The 22,740-nt window shown below is 41.4% G+C and overlaps 1 protein-coding gene and 1 pseudogene across 2 annotated transcripts; one reads left to right on the forward strand and one right to left on the reverse strand.

Annotated features, from left to right (window-relative positions):
* The first annotated feature begins 43 nt into the window (after nt 1–43).
* LOC146462928 (uncharacterized) lies at nt 44–21,665 on the forward strand (annotated as a pseudogene). Its single transcript, XR_014857023.1, has 16 exons — nt 44–92; nt 1,915–1,980; nt 2,221–2,391; nt 2,721–3,054; nt 3,160–3,327; nt 3,547–3,660; nt 4,148–4,261; nt 4,359–4,526; nt 4,746–5,072; nt 5,180–5,347; nt 5,635–5,748; nt 7,674–7,786; nt 8,462–8,575; nt 18,773–18,886; nt 20,029–20,204; nt 21,528–21,665. The product of XR_014857023.1 is annotated as an uncharacterized LOC146462928 (transcript).
* LOC146462929 (uncharacterized) lies at nt 10,435–13,340 on the reverse strand. Its single transcript, XM_085085027.1, has 2 exons — nt 11,190–13,340; nt 10,435–11,127 (listed from the first exon to the last, which is right to left on the reverse strand). Exons 1-2 carry the CDS (start codon nt 13,142–13,144, stop codon nt 11,115–11,117), a joined length of 1,968 nt encoding a protein of 655 aa, XP_084941153.1. The 5' UTR covers nt 13,145–13,340; the 3' UTR covers nt 10,435–11,114.
* Nucleotides 21,666–22,740: the final 1,075 nt, after the last annotated feature.

Here is a 22,740-nt window from a genome sequence, read left to right on the forward strand (position 1 = left end):
GTTTGTATTGAAAGTTAAAGCGGACATTTCCAAAAAGGTTCCAAATAGGAAAGAGCTCTTGGGACGGGAATTTTGGTTGTTTTTTGGTGAAGGTAAGCCTTAAAATCGCAGCTAAGCAAATATGTTTATAATTGGCGTTTGACGCGAATTTTATATTCTTCGTTTTACCTTCCTGTGAAATCAATAACAAATAGCGACACGTTTTTTTAAGTTTTGTTGTGGGTCCTCTTCACTGGCATACATCACAACTATCGGTGACCGCTCTTATGCTTTGCATCATATTTTAATAGAAGTAGTTAATGATTCATTATGTTCCTTAATCTGTTAAAAAGAAGGTCAACCTTTTCACGATCAGAGTGCGAGTTACTCTGAGGACATCTTCTCGTAGTTTATTCTTAATTTGAATACACACGAAGTGATCAGTCGATATCACTTTCATTTTGTTCTCCATAATTTTGCGGCAACTTAATTCCTAGAAAACGACAGTGGCATCTTTCGCAAGTTAATTTTTACTATTTCAGTAACTGAAAATTTCAAAAGGAACTGAAATTTTCAGAAATATCGTCATCGTCTGACCAACTTTGGATAGCATAGGCTGCTTTTTTTACAAGGTAGAAAGTTTTACTCAAGAACTTTCGCCACGTACCTCTCCCCCTCCCCTTCTCTTACTGTTACTTTTTCAGCGAAAATTTAGAATCACGATAATAAGCGGCTTTGCGAAGTCTTTTGATGGCCCAGTAACAGTTCAGTAAAATCTTCTCTCTTAACATAAAATTGGGACTTTAGGCTTGAAGACAGAAAGTGATCGATGTGTCAAGCGGCGCACCTTTGAGTAGCAAAAATTACGTTAATTTAAACCATGAGGTACTTTTTTCAATGCATATTCAATTCTGTCCTTTGGAATTACACTCTTTTCTTTTTATAAGAATTTATTTTATAAGAATATTTAGGGTGAAATTTGCGAAATTTAAACCCAAGGCTGAGATTTTGAAAAGAATATAACATTAATGACATTTCGATGAACGGACACCAAAACACTTGCAATTAATACCTCAATACATTCTAAAACGGAAATGTCATACGCTATAATCTAAGAATATTCACAAGAATATTTTGAGCCTAACATCAGCAGAAAAATAAGAATATTTAGCCTGGGCAGGAAAAACAATATTCTATAAAAAAAAGGATGTACTTGCATTTTACACCTTTCTTCCTATTAAAATGTCCTACTATTACTATGCATCTCATCCCATTTTCTGATCGTAAGATCGTCAAGCTTTCCACTCGATCCTCGTTTTTTTTTCTTATTTTATGCTCTCCGTTTTTCTTAATTGCTGTTTACATCCACGCAGTTCAAAACCGTTTATTAAAAAAGACTCTGGGGGTCTTGTTATTTTATTAATTTGACAATAAGTATAATATACCTTTAACATGCAAATACCTATGTAATTAATACAATCGACAAATTTCTTTGAGACAATATCAATGCATTACTTTCGGCAAGAAAGTGTCGCACCTAATACTAATTGGCTAAAACTGCCAAAATAATGTCTTTTTCGCGTATTTATTAAATGCAAGCAAAATTCAAGAACCTGTTTGATTAAGCAGTAGAAAGAGTGAAGTTTCTTCAGTTAGCTAAGCAATAAACATAAAGGTAATTAGTGTGACCCAGGGCTTCAATGAAAGTAACAAGTTTCAAAATAAGCTCCCAAGGACGAATATCACAGTAAACGCCAAACCAGCGGGCAGTGGATTATGATTGAAGTAATGATATTTTCAGAAAGATAAAACTCCTAAAATTCATTTTCTTTTATTTCACTTTACGTGAGTTTAGGTTGATTGTTTTGTTTTATTTCTATTATTAGTCAGGCCGTACTAAAGTATCTATATATATGTATTTTGCTTTTTTCCCAGCTCTAAAGATGAAGCTCTTATTCTGCATCTACACACTGCTCATGCTGAACGTCAACCTGTTTTCTGGTAACCTTTTGTTTCCTCTTTTCTTTTCGCAAACTGTGAGGTAATTTAATAAATGAGCATATATTAATTCTAAATCAGTGCATCATTTCTCAACGTAGACATGCAAGCAATAGATCTTGCTTACAAGGGGCCTTTAGCTCTATAATGTTCTTCCCTTCTTCCGAAAACATTTTTTTTTAATTTTCATGGCAGTTTAGCTATGCCGAATGTCATATATTACAACTTTTCCTTTTATTTTAGTCACTGGTGATTGTCCACCTGGAAAAAGGACGGATGATCCACAAGGCCGCTGTTGTGCTTTTCCTTTCACGTATGGAGGAGTATCTTACGACTCCTGTACCACTGTTGCCAATGGAAACAAACCTTGGTGCTCATTTGATTCTGTTTACGCTGGAAAGTGGGCTAACTGTGGTAACGAAAATATTGTATGTAAGAAAGACTCCTGTATGCAGACTCTGATTGCATCCCGTTTCGACAAAGAAAATGAGAAACGAAAATCATTTTTCCTTTTGATAAAAAGGAGTGTTTTCAATAAGTAAAGAAAACTGCTTAAGCTATACTGTATTTTTGACGCGATTAGGCAAATAATCATGAAAACTATTCCTTTCTTCAATATTCAATGTACATTAATTTCTTGAACTAACTTTGTTAAATGCACAACACCCCTTCCACCTTTCAATCTACGGAAGTGAAAAATGACCGTCAAAAACTAAATTCTTCCGTTTATTTAAATCTAACAGTTAATCCGTGCACAAACAACCCTTGTAAGAATGGTGGAACCTGCACAGTAACTGGAGACGATAGTTACAGTTGTCAGTGTGCTGAGGGATTTTATGGAGACAGCTGTGAAAAAGGTACTTTAATGACGGCCTTATATGAACAGTTCATAACAAATTGATGCAAATTTCGATTGTAAATACTGCCATTGGTTTATTTCTATCGAATGTAATCCACTTTCAGTGAGCCCCTGCAAGCCAGGCCCGTGTAAAAATGGTGGAACCTGTACAATGACTGGCGCTGATTCATACTCGTGCAAGTGTACCGATGAATTTGAAGGAGCTAACTGCGAGAAACGTAAGCGTACTTGTGATGTGACAGGTGTCAATCTTTCCCTCCTTTCTTTAGCGTTTTATCAGTAAAAACTAAAATCGTTAATATAATCCGCTAACTGTTCCACAGGTCTTCCATGTCCACCAGGAAAAAAGACGGATGATTCACAAGGCCGCTGTTGCGTTTTTCCTTTCACGTATGGAGGAGTATCTTACAACTCCTGTACCACTGTTGCCAATGGAAACAAACCATGGTGCTCATTTGATTCTGTCTACGCTGGAAAGTGGGCCAATTGTGGTAAGAAATATTCGTTGACTATTCAGCGGCTATTAAGTCCAAACTTTCCCTCAATTATTTTCCTACCAATGTAATTTTCCAAAATAAGGTAATCTTCTAATGAGTCAATCGTGTTTTACATACTGTTAATAAAAGAGTATGGATGTAATTGGGCCAAAGGTGGAAGTGCCGGAGTTTGAAAGACACAAAGCTAACATACGGTATTTTTTTATATCACAGTTAATCCGTGCACAAACAACCCTTGTAAAAATGGCGGAACGTGCACGGTAACTGGAGACGATAGTTACAGCTGTCAGTGTGCTGAGGGATTTTATGGTGACAGTTGTGAAAAAGGTATGCACGCTGTAACTTGATGGGGCATTGTCAAGGACATTTTGCTGTATTTTTACCAGAGCTACTCAAATATTTAACATATAACGTTTATCTAATATAAAATTGTTCGTAGAGCACCGAGAGGAACATATTAACTGTTTCCTTCAATGAAGAACAAACTATGAAACTTTTTTTAACAATTTCTCCAAAATACACAGGAAGAGCTATTTTTTTCAAGTTGTAATCCATTTCCATCCTAGCAATCCGCAGTAAAACATAACAAATACCAGCCCAGCTTGATGTATACTCGAAGCGTAATTTTTAATAATAATGAACCATTCTTTTAACATTTTCATCGATACAAGTATCTTTTTCGCTATTCAAAAGCACAGAAAAAATTGGTGACATTTAGTCTCCTTTAAAAACGCTGGTAGCATATTGCAAAATAGAAAACATGGGTATAGTTAGTCACATTTATGCTTTGAATCGAATCTAATTTTTTTCTCAGTGAGCCCCTGCAAGCCAGGCCCGTGTAAAAATGGTGGAACCTGTACAATGACTGGCGCTGATTCATACTCGTGCAAGTGTACTGATGAATTTGAAGGAGCTAACTGTGAGAAACGTAAGCGAACTTGTGATATGACAGGTGTCAATTTTTTCTCTCCTTTCTTTAGCGTTTTATCAGCATAAACTGAAAACATTAATATTATCCGCTACAGGGCTTCCATGTCCGCCAGGAAAAAAGACGGATGATTCACAAGGCCGCTGCTGTGTTTTTCCTTTCACGTATGGAGGACTATCTTACAGCTCCTGTACCACTGTTGCCAATGGAAACAAACCTTGGTGCTCATTTGATTCTGTCTACGTTGGAAAGTGGGCCAACTGTGGTAAGCAATATTCGTTGACTATTCAGCGGCTATTGAGTCCATATTTTCCCTCAGCTATTTTCCTACCGACGTAATTTTCCAAAATAAGGTGATATTTTTATGAATTAATCCTATTTTACATGTACTATTGATAAAAGATCGTGGATGTAATTGGCCAAAGGTGGAAGTGCCAGCATTTAAATGACATAAGGCTGATAGATCGCCTTGTTTATATCACAGTTAATCCGTGCACAAACAACCTTTGTAAGAATGGCGGAACCTGCACAGTAACTGGAGATGATAGTTACAGCTGTCAGTGTGCTGAGGGATTTTATGGAGATACTTGTGAAAAAGGTATGCGCTGAGCAATTTTAAAATGCTGATAGCACATTGCAAAATAGAAAACATAGATCGAAAGTCAAATTTATGCTTTGAATCTAATTTGGTTCTCAGTGAGCCCCTGTAAATCTGGCCCGTGTAAAAATGGTGGAACCTGTACAATGACTGGCGCTGATTCATACTCGTGCAAGTGTACCGATGAATTTGAAGGAGCTAACTGCGAGAAACGTAAGCGAACTTGTGATATGACAGGTGTCAATCTTTCCATCCTTTCTTTAGCGTTTTATCAGCATAAACTGAAAAGAAAATAATATTATCGGCTAACTGTTCCACAGGGCTTCCATGTCCACCAGGTAAAAAGACGGATGATTCACAAGGCCGCTGTTGTGTTTTTCCTTTCACGTATGGAGGAGTATCTTACGATTCCTGTACCACTGTTGCCAATGGAAACAAACCGTGGTGCTCATTTGATTCTGTTTACGCTGGAAAGTGGGCTAACTGTGGTAAGGAAAATATTGTATGACTCTTATATGCTAATATACCACTGTTCCTAATGGTAAAAAAACTCCTGTGGTATTGATTTGATTCTGTCTACGCTGACCGATGAGCTAATTGTGGTAAGTAAGTTCCACTGACTTTAATGCATATAAAGTGTTTGGGTAAGTATAAATGACAAGGTGTATTCATTGAAAGTATTAGAAACGTATGCATTACTTGTGTGAAACGTTTGTTGGTAAAGCAATATGCCACGGATTTTAGGTAGCATCAGTGCAATCTTTATATTTTTAAGTTGATGAGTGTGCGGCGTCACCGTGTAAGAATGGAGCTAGCTGTAAATTGACTGCCGATGGTTACAGTTGCCAACCTTGTCCTGCAGGATGGAAGGGAAAAGATTGTGATCAAGGTTTGATATACACATAAATACAATAATTTTAATTTACACGATTATACGATGGAGCCCCGATACAACGAAGTACCAAGAGACTGGGGAAATGTGTTGATCGTCATGCATATAATGGGGAATTGCTATAAACGAAAGCCTGTTACTTGGCGAATTTGTGGGTAAACGACCAAAATTTTCGTTTAATATATCGGATTTGGCAAACAAGAAATTTGACTGTACTTTTTATACAATGGCTTGGCCATGTACTTTTGAAGGAAAGTTTTGCTTTTCCTCATTTAACTTATTTCGACAGCGACATGATATTCCAGTTCTTTTGTTCATTGCTTTGACGTGTACGGATGTCTGATTTTGGGCCCGTCCCAAATCACTACCACGTGCACTTGGTAGACAACTCGACTCGCGTTGGTTGTTCTACTTTTTGCTGTGCTACACCGTGCTGACGAGAGCCAACCAGCTCGAAACAGCTGTTTACGGTTGCCACATTCTGTTGATTCTCGGTTTGGTCTCTATCATGTCGCTATCGTGTTAAGTTTTCTACGCACTCCGATCAGCCTTGAAGAAATTTGAATCATTAATTAATTTGATAATGTTTTGGAGAACCTGTTGGAAAGGATAAGTCACAAAGAGGGTAACGCGGCGTAGATGTCACTATGACGTCTTTCGACAGCATATAATAAGCGGTTGACTGAGACTAGCAGTAGTCTTTTTGGATTGTGTTCTTTATAATGGGGAGTGGTTTTGCTGTTTTGGCCAGGATAGATAGTAGCTATTGTTATATATACTTTCCAACTCTAATACGTTTTCCGATGGGAGGGGAACGTGTCACATGCATGCCAAAGGGCGAACAAAACTCACTAACTCCCAAGGGAAACAACAACTTAAACTTTCGATTCGATCAAGTCGTGCATCTTGAAACCGCGGCAAATTTGTGTGCCAGCCGCGCGAAGAAAATAATTTTTTGCAGTCATGGTAGCTAAACGCTTTCAAACAAGAACTGAAGAAGAAATTCAACAGCTTCTTAGGACCAAAACCTTGAAATCTACTGACAAGGCCACCCACGATGCCGTGAAAACGTTGAGAGATTTCTGCAAAGAGCAAAATTTGGACCAAAGCTTCCAACTTAAAAAAAAAAAACGGACCACCTGGCACTACGGGAAACAGTGAGTTTTGTTCCCCGTTACCGTCAAAGTTCCCCTCGGGTTCGCCTTGGGGAACATTGAGGGTCTCGGGGAAACAAAACTCACTGTTTCTCTTGGGGCCAGTCATTATGTGCTTAATATAGTATCTTTCGTATTACAGTACGAGGGACTTCGATACATCGTGATTCCACTGTACACAGCCAAATTTGCTGTAGAACTTGAGAATCTCCGAGATCCAGGAGACTTTTACTGCGCCTCCTAAAAGTACACCATGGACATTTTATGGGCCTTTTTTTATCCTGGTTATTGCGTTGCTGTTACTCGTTATTGTCCTTAAAACATAACATGAGTGATAATTTGCACATAAAAATGCTATTTATTGACTTCTGGGGGACTTTAAAGGAAACCTGTGTACAGCGGTCACCCTGTATATAACGGTCACCTGGCCATTTCCCAAGGGTGACCGTTATATACAGGTTTGACTGTAACATGAAGCGGATCTACTGGCTATTTACATGCGTTAAAGAAGTCAAACACTGGTCTTCCATGAAACAACTCCAGCTAGTCGTCAAAACGAGACCCAGACCTCTGAATTTGAGAGCATTTTCCCGCGCTTGACGCTCAACGCCGTTCCATGTATTTGCCTCGACCTCTGATTGGTTCACTGTTTTGATCACGTGTTTCATTGTGTGATTTTTACGTTTGTTTCCTTTGTTACGATTGGTTAGGCCAGTTTCTTTCGCCTTTTTTATCATTATTAACCATTCTACTTTATTTTCTTCCTAGATGTTGATGAATGTGAATCAATCCCTTGTAAAAATGGTGGTACATGTGTAAACAGCCACAAGGTTACTCTTGCACATGCAAGTCCGGTTTCAAAGGACAGCAGTGCGAAGAAGGTATACATACATTATACTCAATTATTGGAATTTACAAAACTTCTGGCATTAGGCCTCATCACTCTTATCGATCGTGCAAGCCGAACTGCCTGACGCATCGCGTCTTCCCGATCAGCTAAAAGGGTGATTGCACATTTAATCTCGTACCGCCAAGTCTCCCATGGTCAGACGGAACAAAATCGAGTGACATCTGGGTACGAGATATAGCCACATTCCATCGCACGCTATGTATGACTGGAGACGAGGCTGCTTATGCTATAAGTTGGCCTCATAGACAAACCTTCGGTCAACTACAAAACAGCACAATAAGACAAAAACAGTCCATGTGTTGTATGTTGGGCACTACAGCGTCTACTACCAAAACGAAGCAATTTATCCAAGCCAATTGTAGCTTGTCAAAAGTTAGATTAAACACACTTTGACTTCCCTCTGCAGCCACAGCGGCCCACAGTGCTGCATAACTGTTTATCAAATTAGTCTCTGAAGTGGTCCATTAGCTTTAGCGACCAAGAAAACTATATGGCTCCATTTTGTGATTCATAATCAACATTTTCATAACTCGAGAAAGAAAGATCCATTAGGTGAAAACTTGAAAGTGAACAGGGATTTAATAATTCTAATAACAATGAAGCGTGTTTCGTAAAGCATTTGCTTAAGGTGGATTATTTCCTTCAGACATCAACGAATGTGCAAGCAACCCTTGTGTTAATGGCGGCACTTGTAAAGACGAGATTGGCCGATATGTTTGTGAGTGTCCTGCAGGTTACGAGGGGGCAAACTGTCAAACCGGTAAGCAATTATGTTAGGAACACGTACCTCAAAATAACCGGGTCTGTTTACATGGAAGGCGCGTCACTCGGGTTTTCGTCCAGCGGAGCTAAAAAATAACCCGCCTGTACGTGGAATTTCTAGCTGACTTTGTCAGAGATATTGAAGCGTTCTACGGCATGGGAAAATGTTATCAATGTTAAAATCCTCCAAAATCGTACTTTTTGATCGATAGCAGGGCCATCTGACCTCACATCGATTTTCTTAATGTATAAATTCATAGAAATTTCCTGGACAACGTTCTCTACAGTTCCTGACAACCTTCTACCTCGAAACGAAGTAAAATATTTTGATCACCCATTCTTAACAACCTTTAATTTCACATCATTTTTTTCCCAGATAAAGGTCTGAAAAAGACCGTTTACGTGCAAAAATGATAGCCCTCCCAGGCGGGTGACCCGGTCTAGTATGATGACACTTCAGTGTGTCTTGAAGAAGTATATGAAAAGTGCCTTCTCTCCACCCCCCTAGGGTTGTCAGTCTCACCACCGGGTCATCAGTCCTTCATTTTTATTTAGGCCGTTAAAAGTTTGACATGACATGCAATTACGGTTATAACTGATGTGTTTTGCATTTTATCGAGCTCATTCTTTTGTCAAATTGCTAAAAAAGACACCAATAAATGTTAATAAAAAATTGCTGAGAGTAGGTTTTCTGGTTTGTTAAGACAGAAAATACAGCAAGATGTGACGATGAGTTTTTCCTGCATGCTCGAGCGCACAGGAGAGACAAACGGCGACTTGACAATGTATCGGGGAATTAGCTTGAGAGCACTCGCTCGCTAGCAAGACAGAGCTCGTCATAACTCTTAGGTACAGGGATCTAGCCAACTGAAACTCGACGGACAACAGAGAATAGACAATCTTCTTCACTCCAGCACAGGTTTATTCAGCACTGCGTTATTAACCAACATAACCAAGCGCGCAAACAGGACGTTATCTTGAATGTAACCACGATGTAACCGATTTACAATTGTACGCCTAGTGCTTATATACTTACTGATTACATGCTTCATGGTTCATCGTTCATTTATTTCACACTATTTACCCAACATTAACATAGAAAGAAAAGTATTACAACAGATGATTACAAGATAAAAATAAATACAGTGTAAATTATAAAATGTGTGTGGTGGTCAAAGTAGCAAAGGCTTTCTAGTTGACCACCACCTACTTTTAAGTAAACAAAGAAATGACACTGAGCTTTATTGAGATATTAGAAAATTTAGGAAACTTTTGTGCACCCTAGGATTAATGTACAAGAGAGAATTACATTTGTGTAAATTAAGGTATGTTAGAGATATACCGAACCGAGCAAAAAATCTAAACAGGACAAGCTTAATAAAACGCAAAGAAACAACATACAAACAAACAACCAACAACAACAACAACAACAAACAAAGAGAAAGGAAAAGGACAACACATCATCAGCAGCAACAACAGCAGCATCAACCAAGATCAAAAGTTAAGCTGACAATTATTTTTATTATTATTATTATTATTATTATTATTATTATTATTATTATTATTATTATTGTTTTTAACTCTATTATTATTATTAGATAGTTACATACTATTATATTTGATCATTAAACAGAACATATATTATTTGATTGACAAGACATCAGGGGGGCCTTACAAAAAGTCAATAGTACTTTCTTTTGTTCACAAGACGTGATGATGCAACATCAACGTACTATCACGCACACAAAATAGAAAATGTTACCTATGTTACTTTCACGTGCGTTCAATTGTTAAGGGTTCCATATTAGGAGAGTATTTTTCCGGACTATATCCGTAACAAAGGATGAAGTGGCAAGGGCCACGAAGAGACTCACAGGTTTCAATCAGCAATTTATTCACTCAAATCAAGGGATTTGGTAAAATACCTATCAGAGAAAGTACAGGAAACAACTAAGAACGACTATAAAAAGAATAAACGCGAAAATGACAACTGAAACCAAAAAACAGGACGACTGAAAAAACACTTACCAATTGCTGGATTTAGGTGGGTGAGTGATAAAATGAAAGTGTTGAAAATATTATATACCACTGAATTTACATATAGTGCGAAAAATTGTTCAGGAAGGAATGAAGGGTGCAGGACACAATTAACACGTATAAAGATGCGGAAAACAAAAACTACATGGAAAAGTGTAAATTAACAAAAACCGCAACATCCTGGGGGGCTTCGCTGAATTTGCGGAAATTCAGCAATAAAAGCGAATCAATTAATCAGTCACTGAAAGTTCTTAGAACTAGCGCATTTAAACTGTCCAAGAGGTTTCTGATAATAACTGTAGGCGAATGTCAATGTTACTAATCTTCTTCTTCCAGCAATACAAGTTTTGAAACCGGCCTCACGAGCGTTGAATTCTTCGTTTTGACTTCTCCAACTCGGACGCGTTGGTCGTGGCCAGGAAAGATCTTCATAACTCTGCCAAGGAGCCATCTTCCACGAGGGGAATTTTCATCCACAAGCATTACGAGATCATTGACCTTCAAGTTTCCTTTCTCGCGAATCCATTTTTGGCGTTGCTGTAAAGCAGGAACGTATTCTGTATTCTCTTAGCCACCGTTTCCAGAAGCAGTCAGCAAGGAATTGGGCTCTCCTCCATTGTTTTCTTCTGTAAAGATCTTCGCGAACAAACAGACCTGGGGGCAGAGCGAGATTTTTCTGTTGCAGCAGAAGGTGGTTCGGAGTGAGTGGTTCCGGGTCGCTTGGATCATCACTGCTGGGAGTAAGCGGGCGACTGTTGAGAATGGTAACAACCTCTGCGAAGACCGTGCGTAAGGTTTCCAGTCCAACCAACGCATCTGGATTGCCAAGGATCGCCTTCATGGTCTTACGCACACTTCGAATTAACCGTTCCCAGACCCCATTCATATGGCTCGCGGCTGGAGGCTGAAATTTCCACTGGAACATTGGGCACAAGGAGCAGTTAATCCCGTCCTTAATCAGTTGCTTGTTTAGATCATCCTGATTCCACTGACGAATAGAGTCGCGAATTTCCTTGTCCGCTCCGACGAAGTTTGTTCCGTTATCACTCCAGATTTCTTTGGGACACCCACGATTCGAGATGAATCTGCGGAGGGCTTGAATAAAGGCATCGGACTCTAATGAACTCACGTCTTCTATATGCACGGCGCGACTGGCAAGGCAGGTAAAGAGGCAACCGTACACCTTTTCTGAACTCCGACCACGCTTCACATAGAATGGGCCAAAGAAGTCGACTCCTGTGTAGGTGAACGGCCGATCATAGGGAGTGAGACGTTCCTTTGGCAGGTCAGCCATCAACTGAGTCATGGGGACTTCATTTCGCTTGCGACAATTGATGCATCTTCGTAGAACATGGCGCACGAGTGACCTTGCTTGAATAATCCAGAAATGTTGCCGTATGAAGGAAAGTACGTGCTCTCGACCGGCGTGCCCCAGGATTTCGTGGCAGTAGCGCACGATCAGGGTAGAAACTGGATGATCTTTAGGAAGTATCATCGGATGGGCAGCTTCGAAGGCGATAGGAGCGTGACGAATTCTTCCTCCCACGCGCACGGTTCCTTCTACGAGTACAGGAAGAAGAGTTGCAAGCTTGCTTTGACATTTAACTGGACGACCTTCGACTAAGGAATCAATCTCTTCAGCAAAGGCTTGGCGTTGTACCAACTGTACAATTTTCTTGGAAGAGCACCGTATCTCTGAAAGGGATATTCCACCTCTCTCAGTAGAAGTTCCTTTGTTCTGAACATGGTTAACGAAACGTAACAACCAGGCGACAAGAGTTAAGAGGCGAGGCCAAGATGAATAGCGACGCAGAAGCAGGTCCAGTGATGATCCACGGTCAATCACCATGACGGTTCTTTCAACTTGAACTTCACTGTCGTCTTCTGGAATATTGCCAATCCTTCTAACTGGCCAATGTTCTTCGGGCTTCAGGAGGAAGCTTGGGCCAGAGAGCCAGCGGCAATTTGGGTCAAGATCATGTAGCTTCATCCCTCTGGAACCATCGTCAGCTGGGTTCAGTGATGTTGGCACATGTCGCCATTGCTGAGGAGTCGAGGCTTCATGAATTTCGTTCACTCGATTAGCAACGAATGGCTTGAATCGCCTCTTCTCGTTCGTAATGTACTGCAAGGTCGTCAAAGAGTCTGTCCAGAACGTAACACCTTGAAGGGGTATGTCAAGCTCGTCGCGTATCAGTAGATGCAAGCGTGTAGCTACCACTGCTGACTGTAACTCTAAACGCGGTATGGACCACTGTTTCAGCGGGGAATTGCGGGTCTTTCCCATAACAAAGGCGCAATGGACCTTTCCTGTATCATCAACGAGCCTTAAGTAGCCAACTGCAGCGTAACCTTTGTTAGATGCGTCAGAAAAATAGTGCATTTGGACATCGGTGATGACTCGGGTGCTAGAAAATGATTTGAAGCATCGCGGAATCTTGATGTTCGCAACAAGGGGCAGAGACTCTACCCATCCATTCCACTGTGTTAGTAAAGGCTCTGGAATAGGGTCATCCCACTGGACGTCCATTCTCCATAGTTCTTGAAGAATGACTTTGACTGGGAGGAGAAACGGGCCCAAAAAACCAAGTGGATCGAATAGGGAACTAACAGTCGAAAGAATGCCACGTTTAGTTGGAGGCTTGTTCGTGGGAACAACCTTGAATTGCAAGGTATCCGAAGCTGCATCCCAGTGTAATCCAAGTGCGCGGCTGATAGGAAGTTGGCTGAGGTCTAGATTGATAGAAGGATTCGCTCGTTCCTCTAGTGGGAGGGCCTTTAACACCTGCCTACTGTTGCTTGTGAACTTCGTTAGGTGGAAGCCGCCCTCACTCAGTAGCCTGGTCAGCTGGTCTACTAGCCAAATCGCCTTCTCTGTTGTCGGCGCATATTTCAGTACATCATCAACGTAGAAATTTCTGTGTACGGTCTTGATGACTTCAGGGCTATACCGGCCTTTATTATCGTCTGCCGTCTGTCGAAGTGCCTTGTTGGCACAGCAAGGGGATGAAGTTGCGCCAAATATGTGGACAAGCATCTGATATTCCTTAGGAGGGAGATTTGAAGAAGCATTCCACCACAAGAACCTTAGGGCGTCTGCATCCTCTGGAAGAACTTTGACTTGATGGAACATCGCCTCTACGTCAGCTGTGAACGCAGTTTCTTCCTCTCGAAAGCGAATAAGTACGCCAACCAGATTATTTGTGAGATCTGGGCCATGGTACAACCGATCGTTCAGGGAAGTGCCATCAAATTTAGCTGCAGCATCAAATACCACGCGTACTTTGTTGGGCTTGTTAACGTTTAGCACCGGGTGGTGTGGTAAGAACCAAGTGATCTTGGATCTCTTAGAGGCCTCTTCTTCGTTTAGCTGTCTTGCATATCCTTTAGTAACGTAGTCATCTATGACTGAACGGTACTTTTCCTCTAGGCCAGGATCCCGGTTAAATCTCCTTTTCAGAGCTTGAAGACGACCTTCTGCCAAGGCTCTGTTAAATGGAAGGTAGGGTACTTCCTGCCTCCAGAGAAGGCCCATCTGGTAATGGCCGTCAACCTTAGAGATTGTGTTCTCTATTATCTTCAGCGCCTTTCGATCCTCAACAGACATTGGCCCAAAGGCTTCTTTCACGGTGCCGTGGGACTCAATTCGCCAGAATTCTTCCAACTGTCGGTTGAGAGAAACATCTTCAGAAGAAGCATGATGCAGGTTAAACTGACGTCTACCGTCTACACTGCCGGAACCGCCAAGGATACTCCAGCCAAGGCAGGAACGTATCGCGAAGGGCTCATTAGGTCTTCCTTTTCTAACTTCCAACGGAATAAAGGCTTCCTGGGTGTTCGTTCCAATAAGGATAGAAACCTTCTTTCTTTGTACTTCGGGAAAAGGGACTTGACACAAGTGCGACCATTGCTCCATCTTCTTGCGAGCTGTTACATGCTTAAGCGGGATGGTAAGGTCTCGTACAGCCCATGCATTGCGCACAGTAATCTGGTGTGAGTGCTGATCATCAACGGGCGCTATTTTGAAGTCAACCTTTACTCCATTCTCCTGTTTGTCTCTTTGGCTTACTGTGGAAAGGAGGAGTTGTCCATCTTCGCCTTGAATACCAAGCTGATCGACGAGGGATGGGTCAATCATAGTGACGTCGGAGCCGGAGTCGATCAAGCCGTAAGTGGTTGTATATCGTCCATCGTTGGCGATGATTTTGAGGGGCATGATCTGCAGGTAAATCTCAGAGGATTCAGCCAAGGTTGCAGTAGCACACGTGCTCGAGGGAGCATCTTGGTCGCTTGGCAGGACAGTAGGCATGGTTGGGATGACTGTGACTTCAGTGTTGTTAGTGTGATGATCAGCGTTTTCTCGGGATGGACCTGACAGGTGAAGCAAAGTGTGGTGAGACCTTCCACAACCAGGTACCCTACAACGCATTTGCGACTTGCACGAACTGGCCGTGTGTTCTGTAGAGTTGATGCAGTTGAAGCAAATCCGCTTTCTGTTGACTAAGGCCCTCCTCTCCTCGACGGGCTTGGACTTGAATACCCCGCAGCGATAGAGTGGGTGGTACTGGACACACAAGGGGCAGTTGCTGGCTTTAGCGTCTTTATTGATCGCAAGTCTGCTGGCCTCCCTAGAGGTACTTGTGGTAAGAGTGGTAAGGTGACGCAGATGAGACTTGTCTCGATCTTCAATTCGCTTGTGTGGCTTCACCTCAGAAGAAGTTGTAAAAAACGGATGATTAGCCAAATCAGCTCGGTCATTCAGGAACTCAACAATGTCTTTGAATGTGGGGATAATTCTTCCTTGGCGTTGAAGCTTCTTCAAATGTTCTCGAAACTTTTCTTGGAGCCATTTGGGTAACCTTAGTATCACTTTCTCGAGATTGTCAGTGTTCATTTCTCCTAAACAGTTCATAGATCCGAGGGTATCATAGACGACTTGTGCCATATCTGCATAGCGTTGGAGACCATCCTTGTCTTGAGATGCGATAGGGGGACCTTTAGTCAGAGTGTCGACGCAAGCTCTTACGATCTTAAAGGGTTGACCAAAACGACTTTGCAGGACTTCTAACGCCTTGGTTAAACCTCCTGGCAAGGCCTCGTACCTTTGCACAGCTCTAAGAGCAGGGCCCTCGAGAAACTGCAACAGGCGAGCCATCTTAGTCTGTTCATCCAATGCCTTCGATTCTACCATCTGGTGAAACCTCTGTCTGAATAGTGGATATCTCTCGGGGGAGCCATCAAACTTAAGCACCTGTAGTGGAGGTAGACCTTGATCGGCACTAATTCTTTCTATTGTGGCAGCAATAGATGCAAGGAAGCTTTCACCCATTGGCTGAAGAGAAGGTGGAAGGTGTCCTGAAGTTGCGTGATAAGGCAAGCGAACTGGACCATAGGCTTGAGCTGCATGTGTGAATATCGGACCTGCATTGTAGGGCGGTTGGGAAGAAAACAGGGAGACACCCGGGTACATGGCAGGAACACACGAGCTAGCGCGTGGAGACTCGGGAACATACGAAGACGGCAACGTTGAGGCAGACATAGCAGGAACCACAGAAGCAGGCGTAGGCATCGGTGGGAAATCAGGAACAAACGTGGGGTACGCAGGTAACGTGGAGACACGCGAGGACACCACAGGAACTGCAGAGGCTTGCAAGGAAGCACACGTAGGCATGGGTGGAAAATCTGTAGGACGCGTAGAGTACGCAGGTAACGAGGAGACGCGCGAGGACACCACGGGAACTGCAGAGGCTTGCAAGGAAGCACACGTAGGCATGGGTGGAACATCTGTAAGACGCGTAGAGAACGCAGGTAACGAGGAGACGCGCGAGGACACCACGGGAACTGGCGAGGCTTGCAAGGAAGCACACGTAGGCATGGGTGGAAAACCTGTAAGACGCGTAGAGTACGCAGGTAACGAGGAGACACGCGAGGACACCACGGGAACTGTAGGGGCTTGAAAGGACGTGGCAGAAAACTCAGGAAAACGTGAAGTGGGCGCAGGCAACGTTGATCCACGCGAGGACGTGTCGGGAAGAACAGAGACACGCGGAGACGTTACGTGGCAGGTCGAGACTCTCGTGGATGAGACGGAACACGTGGTTGGAGAAAATGGCTGCGTGGAGCAAACCTGCGCGATCGACCCTAATTGCGTGGAAACAGCTCGAGGGTAGACAACTTGCGGACCAGCGTCGGATACACTTGTAAAGTTTTCGTCAATGTCAATATTTCTGTTAAAACTATGCCGCTCAGGTGGATTTTCCTCAAACTGCAGACAAGAAAACTCGCGCTCTGCTAACTTGAACTCCAAATCTGCCAACTCTGTCCTTTCCCGAGCTTCCTCTGCCTCTTTTTCGGCGTCGAGCTTCGCTAGTTCTAGTTGATGTTGAAATTCGAATTGCTTTTGTTTCATTTCAAGCTCCAATAACTTGACTTTCATTGCTATTGTCCTCGATCGTTTTTGCTCAGTTTGTTTTTCGACTAGAGCCGCTTTTTCTGCCGCGATTTTGGCTTCGCGAAGTCTCGAGCTCGCAGCACTTAACTTGGAAATTCGACTGCTCTGCGATTTCACCGATCCTCGAGGCGATGAAGTGTCGACACGGGGTAATTCTTCTGACACTTGTTTATTAAAATACGAAGCAGCTTCGATCGCGAAATGTTCGATCCTTTCATCATACAGACGTTTTCTGACCTCTTGAGCCTCGTAAACGCCCTGGATTTCGTGAAGTTCCGCGCTGCTGTCATTGAGAAGAGCTTTGGTCCGCGCGACGTTGTCTCCATAATTCCTAAATGCATCTGACAAGGTGGCTTGCAGATTCCGCACTTGCACCAAGTTAGCAAAGTCCGCGAGTAAATCATCAATTCGAGCGCACACTTTAGACATTGTGGCGACATAGCCTCCTGCAGACCGTTTTAGAACGTTCAGCTTTTCGCGTACAACTCCTTCTTGGTCCTGCAGCGAATTAGGCATTCTACTCCTGGAACTCGCTCGGATGGAACTTGCATTATCAGCTTCGATACCGTCCATGATCTTCAATTGGTATTTTACAATGAAGTGGCAAGGGCCACGAAGAGACTCACAGGTTTCAATCAGCAATTTATTCACTCAAATCAAGGGATTTGGTAAAATACCTATCAGAGAAAGTACAGGAAACAACTAAGAACGACTATAAAAAGAATAAACGCGAAAATGACAACTGAAACCAAAAAACAGGACGACTGAAAAAACACTTACCAATTGCTGGATTTAGGTGGGTGAGTGATAAAATGAAAGTGTTGAAAATATTATATACCACTGAATTTACATATAGTGCGAAAAATTGTTCAGGAAGGAATGAAGGGTGCAGGACACAATTAACACGTATAAAGATGCGGAAAACAAAAACTACATGGAAAAGTGTAAATTAACAAAAACCGCAACAAAGGATACTGAACTTTAATTGCGGAAACTGAGAGTACATCAAAAGAATTGCTGAGTCGTAAGATTACAGGACAAAGGTTAAGGACTCGCCTGATCGAGCAAAGTACATGAGCAATGTACAATGTACCCTTACACGTGTACAGGCCAAATGTTGAACTAGAATAAATTAAAATAAAGTCTCTTTGTTTGAAAAACCTATGCTGGTTTGCAATGAAAACGAACGATTATAAGTGAAAATTACATAAGATAAACAGCTAAATATGAAGTAGCAAAAGCGAAAACAAGTAAAAATACCGAGCGATGACATACAAATCACTACGGTTGTTAATACAACCGAGAATGTTCACTTCTTGTGTACAGAGACAAGTTGATTAAATATTCTATTCAAAATCTCAAAGCTATTGTAACTACCTGATTATGTATTCTATTCCAAATACAAAGCTATTGAAATGCGCTTGCCATACGTGTTAAAGTGAAACGCGAAATCTCTGGTAACAAATTAAAGAAACGTGGCTCTTAGTTTGGGTTCGAATGAGCTTTAAACCTTTTCTTGGAACACTGTGCGGACTTCAAAACTAATGTACTCGCACAGACTATTTCATTACATTATGGAAAATAATACAGTGCGTTGCTGGAAATCTATGTAATGAAGTTTTGTAGCATTTTGTTGTTGTTGTTGTTGTTGTTGTTGTTTTCAGTTGTTAATTTACATGCCCTTATACTAAATTAAATTTTTTTCAGACATCAACGAATGCAGGAATGATCCCTGCCAAAATGGTGGTACTTGGGTTAATTCCCCTGGTAGCTATTCGTGTGACTGTGTTGAGGGTTACAAAGGAGATCACTGTCAGGAAGGTAAGATTGGTGCTTAGTTTTTGACAAAAGGAAATTGCTACTGTCCTGATTGATTACGTATTGAACCTCTCCTTGCAGGAGCGTCTCAAAACGGACAATGTACGATCCCGTCAAATAAAAAGGCCACTATACTATAAAGACAATTCTAAAACATGAGACACCGGACAGCCCCAGACAGAGCAATTTATTTTATTACAATAATGAGAAAACTAATACGCATACGGTGACAAATTTCCCAGGGAGCACTTGCATTGTCATTAATCTCATAAAGCTCTGTTAAAACCCTGGGAGGCAGAAACCTTTTAAGTTCTGGTCTAAAGAAAGAGCATCAGTATTGAACTCTCTTGGCAGTCATCAATGATTTTATAAATAAATTAACCTCTTTTGAGTTCAATACTGATACACAGTCACAATATATAAGGAAAGCAGTAATGAACACACGATGTGTTAAAGGGTAACTTTTAAATGTACAAAGACATGGTTACGATCGGGAAAGCGTCAATGTGGGATTTAGTGCTCAGTGTTTCCCATCTAAATACACTGTTACTGTGTTGATTTATAACAGATTGCAACTGCTAACTCAAGTGGTTGCATCTTTCTAAATTAACAATTGATTACAGGTAACTCTTGCCTTGCGGACACCTCGCTAGTACGGACACCCCGATATTACGGACAGTAGCTAACTCCCTGGCAAAAATAGAGTACAGGCATTTAACTGAAATAAATTCCCGCTATTAAGGACTCCCGCTCAAGAACGCCAACTCGCAGCCCCGAGGGTTTCCGCAAAAATAGACTGCAAGCAGTCCCTTTGTGGATAGTCGAGAGATCGCGCGAAATAGTCGAGCGCGAAAAAACTCCTCGCTGCAGTCTCGCTGCCCTGTGAGCACACTCTCGACTAACCAGAAAGGGACTGCTTGCAGTCTACCGCAATAGAGGGAGTTGACTGTATGCTGAAGATGACGTAAGAAATATCTTATTTTTTTAGCGAACCAGCCAACCAACTAATGCTATGAAAATGAAATAGATAATAAGTAGTCACTATTAAAATTATCGGATAAAATTTCCGACCCACCAGCAGAAATTTTTTTCCCAGAATTTTCATCTTGCACTTATTATCTATTTCATCTTCTTTTTTCTTGCAGTTAATTGGAAGTCTGTTGGATGTTATAAGGAACACAAAAAGACAGACAAAAAAACTCTTCCACGTAAATTTGCGACGATCAAAGGCATTTCCCTAGACAATCCGGACGTTACAAAGATTTTTAACATGTGCAAAGCTGCAGCGGAGAATGACGGCTTCGAAATTTTTGCTATTCGAGTAAGAATTAATTGAAAATGTTCGAAGAACAGGCGAGGACATTGAGGCCAGTAAACAAAACTGTGCAATGCCTTGTCTCGCGCAGGTTTGATCTCTATTATGTTCGCTTATTAATTAAGAAAAACAACGGTGTATAAATTTTACCAATTTACAGTTATTAAAACGGAAATTAAAGCGTTCGTTCAAACATTGCTCCTTTTTCAAAAGAATATAACGAGAACAATTCGTTCTCCGTGTCTGAACATACTTCGTTTGCTTGCATTAAAATTGAACTCCTCAATTTTGAACGATTTTCGCAAATAGGCCATTTTACAGTTGTGTGCGTAGTGACCTGGTCTTGAATTGGAAGTGAGGCTGGGGGTGACCTTGTTTTGATACAGGCCCCACTGCTTTTCATATGTAAATGCAAACTAGTTAGCATAAGAACAGTATGATCTACATACGAAAAGTAGTGAGGTTTGTATCAAAACAAGGTCACCCCCAGCCTCGCTTCCAATCTAAGGCCAGGTCACCAAGCACACAACTGTAAAATGGGCTATTGTTAACCACGAGAAACTGAAAAGGCATTAGGTCGGAGAAAAGTGTGTTTAGTTCTTAGATATACTAATACTTCGACACGGATAAGGGAAAGCCCAGTTTTCGAAGTACAATATTTTTAGGGATAATTACGAGGTTGATAATTTGAGGTATTTTAGGGATAGAGCATAGCCCAATTCCGTAACATGGCGTCAGAAGCGTAAGAGTTAAAACTCGCCCTGTTGTTCCGTGGTGATAGTTTGTGATCAACAACAACAACAACATTGGGACGCGATAAAATACGATCACAGCAAATTGCTGATGGGGTCGTGTATTTTAGATAGAACCTATATGCCTAATAATTAAAATATTACACACAAACAAATATGTATAATTAAAATTAATACCAGTTAATTCTCCCCCCCCCCCCCGTCCCCACCCCTCCTCCCCTCAACCCGCGGATTTCAGAAACCTCCCAAAGCCCCACCGACTGTCGCTAACCGACCTCGCCGAATTATCTAAATTATTTCATAAAAAGATGGTTTGACATGTAATTGACTTATTCATAACATCAGCTTTTTGCTTTGGAGCTGTAAAAGTCAGTTTTCTTCTTAAATCATATTCACTTACATATCTAGTAAGAAGGATCGATGCATGAAGGTAAATATGTGTCTGCAGAAGTCCCACATGTCTTCAAGAAATAAACAAAACGCGAATTTAACAAAACATAAATACGCTGAATCTATGTACTCTGTTAGGTTGTTCCTTGTAATCTTTTCTTTACTCAGGCATGTTTACGTGTTGCAGGGCGTCAACAGATGTGTCACCTCCACGGATGGTAAGATGGCTGATTTCGTGAAATATGGGGCATCATCAAACTGCGTCACTGATGATCAGGGTCATGGTGCTGGCAGAGCAATGACCAATTTCGTTTACACCAGGTAATAAACTTGGTGCTGCTTACAAATGCTTGGTTTTACCAATAATGGGTCTTATTTCAATCAGATAACTCTGATATAGTGCATTCATCATTGAACTGAATTCAATTCGTTTAGCACGTAGCTATCTGCCATTCCCGTTGTTGTAGAAAATGCAACTAGACAAGCTAAATTGTTCAGGGTCTAACGTCAAAACCAGATGAATTCAAACCAACTGTTTTCGTTTTTCTTAAACTTTTATCTTGACGCTGTCATCCAAAACAACAAAAATAGTGCAAATCAATCCACCCAAGAGATTTTCATGTCTTTTTGCCTGATTTTGGAAGGCCTTATGGGTCGGCGAAAGGAGATGATGACGTCACTGTCACATGACTTTTGAACAGCCGCTATCAAACTCAATGAAAATGTATCGTATAATTTAAAGCTTCAAAGATATTTCAACAGACTGTGAAAACATGGGTGCCATGGACAGATTAAATTCCCTCAAAAAGGACATGCCACACCAGTTACATGCCCGATAAATTTTAGGAATAGTCAGCCAAAAGTGGCCTTTGTTTTGACACTTTGCGCAGGTAGTTTTTGAACTCCAAGGTAAACTTAAGGTAAACAAAAGATACCTCTTCAAGGCGACATCAGAACATCGTTGGATCAGTCAGTAATAGATTCTACAATACTCAGTGGAATAGTACAAGGGTTGGTTATTAATTAGGAGAGAAATACTGAATGCCGCAATAAAGTTAACACAAATGGGAATGAGTTGTCGTCTCTTCAGTGAAGTAGCCTCCAAAATAAACTTTCTTAATTACCAACTAGAAAATGCGCTTTTTTTAGTTCTAAAAAGCCACAGGTGATCGATGCACAAGTGGAGCACAAATTGCGATGTAGTACAAAAATGAGAAGAATCGCTACTCCCGTTGTTTTTGCTATTGTGTCTGACCGCTGAACCAGTTTTTGTACCATGGATTTGAAGAAGCCGATCCATCTAGAATAACCTGGTTATGCAAGATTCACGTCACCCCCTAGCAATGTGGACATAAGTGGGGGAATGGAGGGTACTTGAGGCAAAGGATTTCCCAAGATGT

Source organism: Pavona decussata, unplaced genomic scaffold (genome assembly GCF_977016875.1).
Source record: "Pavona decussata unplaced genomic scaffold, jaPavDecu1.1 SCAFFOLD_184, whole genome shotgun sequence".
In the NCBI taxonomy this organism is placed as follows: Eukaryota; Metazoa; Cnidaria; class Anthozoa; order Scleractinia; family Agariciidae; genus Pavona; species Pavona decussata.

Excerpts from the sequence above, each read along its gene's own strand:
- LOC146462929 (XM_085085027.1), bottom strand. The coding sequence starts at position 13,144 with ATGGACGTCCAGTGGGATGACCCTATTCCAGAGCCTTTACTAACACAG.